The sequence below is a fragment of the Pteropus alecto genome, unplaced genomic scaffold (assembly GCF_000325575.1).
Source record: "Pteropus alecto unplaced genomic scaffold, ASM32557v1 scaffold156, whole genome shotgun sequence".
NCBI classification, from domain to species: domain Eukaryota; kingdom Metazoa; phylum Chordata; class Mammalia; order Chiroptera; family Pteropodidae; genus Pteropus; species Pteropus alecto.
In genome coordinates, this window is record NW_006437746.1 from 3,355,699 (window position 1) to 3,360,183 (window position 4,485).

General features: G+C 40.8%; 1 protein-coding gene and 1 pseudogene across 2 annotated transcripts in view; both read left to right on the forward strand.

The window, feature by feature from the left end:
• Positions 1–4,485, forward strand: part of KIF15 (kinesin family member 15) — a 52,037-nt gene that overhangs the window by 3,805 nt on the left and 43,747 nt on the right. For both annotated transcript variants that reach the window (XM_006914845.3, XM_015591745.2), the window contains exons 2-4: positions 1,017–1,059; positions 1,565–1,748; positions 3,625–3,701. In XM_006914845.3, coding sequence (XP_006914907.1) covers positions 1,017–1,059; positions 1,565–1,748; positions 3,625–3,701 — 304 coding nt within the window. The remainder of the gene's footprint in view (positions 1–1,016; positions 1,060–1,564; positions 1,749–3,624; positions 3,702–4,485) is intronic.
• On the forward strand, positions 2,938–3,056 carry LOC112482118 (annotated as a pseudogene).

Sequence of the window (4,485 nt, forward strand, 5' to 3'; positions counted from 1 at the left end):
TTCCCTGACCACTCACTTGTTTAACTCCAGGAATACCAGCTGATTGCCATATGGTAGGACAGTGCCTTACAAACTAATCCAATTTAATTCTGGCTCCTTTGAAGGAATAGTGTTTGAGATCTGTGTTTGATGTTTGTTCTGACCTCAGTAAATCTGCTCCCCCCTTCCCCAGACAGGCCTACATTTTAGCTTGTATCTTGAAACTCTTAATTGCCATTCACCACAAGCTTCACTGTCCTTCAGACTGCAATTAGGCTTGCTCTGTTCTCCATGCTCTATTGTAAATGGAGTTAGCTCCTTTGGAGGAACTATCAGTTTTATAGTGTCTCTTCCCACTTAGGCAAAATGTCTGAGCCCAGACTCTGGAGCTGGGAACAATGACAGTCTTCTCTCAGACACCTCTGCTCTGTTTGCTAAGTGTTTGTTGGAGCAGCATGTGTGTAGCAGCCTAGAATCCTCTTGACTTGCCTCTCCTAGTGGGGAACCACTGCTTCTCGAGCCAGGACAAGGTGGTTAGGGCCTTAGTGTCCTCAGCACCTGTGTCCAAGGTAGAGCCTCGTTCCCTGAATGGGGCCTGAGTGGAAGAAGGGAGCCCCCACCTCTCAGCAGCACGAGAACCTGATGGAGTTGTCATTACTTGCATTGGAGAAGCATGCGAGGGTGGTGATCAGGAGCTCAGTTAGACAGGTTAAATTTGAGCCGTTGCCTATTGGACAGCCAACAGGAGACGTCAAGTAGGTAATTAGATGTAAGAGTCTGGGCTGAGGTTTAAATTTGGGAATCGTCAGCATGTATGTAACATTTAAAACCATGAGATTTAACATCATCGCCAGTGGACTGGATATGGGTAGGACAGAGAGGAAGATCAGGGCCCGGGCCCTGGAGCACCTGCTGTCAAGAGCTCAGGGAGCTGAGGAGAGTGAGGAGTGGCAGCAACTGAAAAGGGGGTAAAATAAGAAGAGGAGTTTTATGCTGCACTTGCAAACACCTCTAATGGCTTCTTATCTTTTTTCTAGCTGAGTTACGCAGTGTGACAAATTGTCAGTCTAACCAACCAAGGTAAGGAAAAAACCTCGTTAGGGATGTAGTTTTCCTAAAATAACATTTAGCATTGTAAGGAATACTTGGAACAAGGGGAACTTATTTCAGCATTAAGCTTGGTCCTTTGCTACCTGGAAATCTGGAAAAATCACATCTCCCCACTCCCTGCCCCATCACCTTCCAGCCTAAAAGTTGGAATCAATAGCATAATTCTCCCTTGGGATGGCCCATTTTGTTTTTGCTGTGAAGAGGGAAATCAGAGACAAGCAGTGCTTAGAGCTGCTTGGAACCAACTCCCTTTGAGTTGATTTCCAGTAAAGGCTTGTGTAGGTGACTGTCCTGAAGCACATCAGTGGAGGCTGAGGGCCACCAGGCCTCTTAGAAGCGGTAGATGGAAGAGGGTAGATTTTGGGCTTTGCTGAGGAAACTCTCAGTACAGAAACATTAGAGGCAGTATGAGAGTCATCCTTTTTTAGTTTTCTTTTCTCCAGTAAACTTAGCTGCTACATTTTTTTGTCTTTAGTAATGAAGGTGATGCCATCAAAGTTTTTGTGCGGATTCGTCCCCTTACAGAGGGTTCTGGATCAGTTGATGGAGAGCAAAACTTATGCTTATCTGTGCTCTCATCCACGACTCTCCGGTTGCACTCCAGCCCTGAGCCCAAGACCTTCACGTTTGACCATGTTGCAGGCATGGACACCACGCAGGTAATGGTAATTTTGAGAACTTAACTTTACATTTGTAGCATGTGAGATTCTGTTATTTGTAAGGATTTCATTTCTGGTCTCTGATTTCAGATAAGAAAGCTCAAACATTCCACACATATGTTAAATTTAATTTTATTAAATAATATTTCTTCCTTCATTAAACTTTGTACCAGAATGACAAGCCTGCTTTACTGGCCCTCTCCATCCAGTGTTGGAAGTTAGTGAAGGTGTACGTGTCAGAGCCACTTAGACGATCGATAAGTACAATTGAACTGGCTAGTTTAAGGAGACTGTCTTAATTAGTTCTGGCAGCTATAACAAAAATATCAGAGATTGGGTGGCTAAAATAAAAAATATTGATTTTTCGCAGTTCTTGGAGGTTGGGAGGTCTAAGATAACGAGGCCAGGAGAGCCAGTGTCTGGTGAGAACTCGCTTCCTGCCTTGTAGACATGTGCCTTCTCACTGTGTCCTCACTGGTGGAGAGATGAAGGGACGGAGAGGGTGGGGAATGGGAGAATAAGGCAGAAACAGAGACCTAATAACCTCCTAAAGGCCCCATCTCCAAATAGCATCACAAATGAATTTGGGGCTGGGGTGGGGGACACAAATATTCAGTCTATAAGGGATAATAGATTTAAGATTACTATGATGTCAATAACTGTTTTTCAAATTAAGGACAATTTAGTTAAGGTCTAGTCAGCACTATCCAGTAGAACTTTGCAGCGATGGAAGTGTTCTATATTTGTGCTGTCCATTACAGTAGCCTCTGGCCACATGTGGCTATTTAAGTTTGATTAATTAAGAATAAATAAAATTTAGAATTCAGTTTCTCAGATGCACTAGCCACATGTGGCTATTGAGCACTTGAAATGTGGCTAGTGTACCTAAAGACCTGACTTTTAAGTTTTAGTTATTTTTAATTAATTTAAATTTAAATAGCCACATAATGGCTACTATATTGGACGTCACAGATCTTGATTACCTTATACACATGAATGTGTTTGGTGAGACATTTAGATCTTTAGATATTTTCTCTTTTCATCTAGGGCATGGAAATATAAAGTGAGCCACATATATAATTTAAAATTTTCTAGTAGCAGGTATAATTTTCTAGAAACATATAATTAATTTTAATTTTGTATCTTATTTAATTCATTATATCCTTTCAACATGTAATCAACATAATGAGTCTACGGCCATGCCACCCTGAACAAGCCCAATCTTGTCAGATTTTGGAAGCTAAGCAGAGTCGGGCCTGGTTAGTTCTTGGATGGGAGACCACCTAGGAAGAACAGGTGTTGTAGATGTTTAAAAAAAAACATAATGAGATTTTTTTTTTCATGCTCAGTCTTCCAAATTTGGTGTGTATTTTACAACACATCTCAAGTTGGAGTAGCCACATTTCAGGTGCCAAATTGTTACATGAGGCTCGTGGCCACTGTATTAGACAGTGTAGGTCTAGGAATTCTTGCATTGTTGATAAATTGCATCTACTCATGTGTAAAAATGAAAATAGAAACCAGATATTGGTTATTTAGTACATGCTTGTGAGAAAAGCACTGAAGAACATGTAAGATTATATTTTTTATGCTAATACCAGTATAATATTTGCATGTAATATGCAAAACAAAATTCTATGTACTGTCTAGATCTGAGCCTTAAACCTATAATTGTATAGGAAATTAATTGACATAAATATGTTTAAAGTTTTGTCATCTTAGATGTTTTAGCCTTTTTAAAATAAAATAATTTCCACGTTATCACAGTGTTAAAAAAAATTAAGCACACAATTTTTATTTTTATTTTAGAATGTAGTTTAAGAAAAATGTTTTCATTTTCATGAAGTGCTAACGTATTTGGCGCTTCCGTTTGTAGGAGTCTGTGTTCTCCACTGTGGCCAGAGGCATCGTGGAATCCTGCATGAGTGGTTACAATGGCACCATCTTTGCGTAGTAAGTTGTTGACTGTGTCCCTACGTCAGGGTACGACGTTAAGTGCTTCTATTCATTTCCTATGGCTGATGTAACAGGTTACCACAAACTGGTGACAACATGAATTTATTGTTTTACATCCTTCTGTCAGACAGACGTCTGACACGGTCTCACTGAGCTGAAATCAAGGTGTGCGCAGGGCTGCGTTCCTTCCTGGAAGCTCTAGTGGGGAATCTGTTTCCTTGCCTTTTTCAGCTTCGCATTACAGGCCACCAAATTACCTGGCCGTCAGCCCCCTTTCTCTGCCTTCTAAGCAAACAACGTGCAACTCTGTCCCCTTCCTTAGTCACATGCCCTCTGCCTAGAGCTGGGACAGCTTTTCTAATTTTCAGGACTCATGTAATTGTATTGGTCCCACCTGGATAATCAAGGTGGCAGGGATTTAAGTTCACCTCCTGGAGAAGAATTATCTGCTTATATTGCAGCAGGTTCTCAAACATAACTCTTGTTCATATCGATTACCCTGTGGCAAAATCGGTTTTGTTATCCTTAGTTTTGTTTGAAGTCGAAGAACCCGTTGACAACATTAAGCGAGGATTACTGTACTTGGAATCTGTAAGGAGGATCTGTCTTTTCTCCCACATTTATTTATATATATGGCATGGACTTGTGTATTTATACCTTGGGTTATAATCTAATACTACCTTATATTTATCTTGTTGCTCATATTGTTCTGTCTTGGCCATTGGGATCTATCTGAGGTTGGTTTCTGTGTCCCATTGATATGTCGCATCCTTTTTTTTTT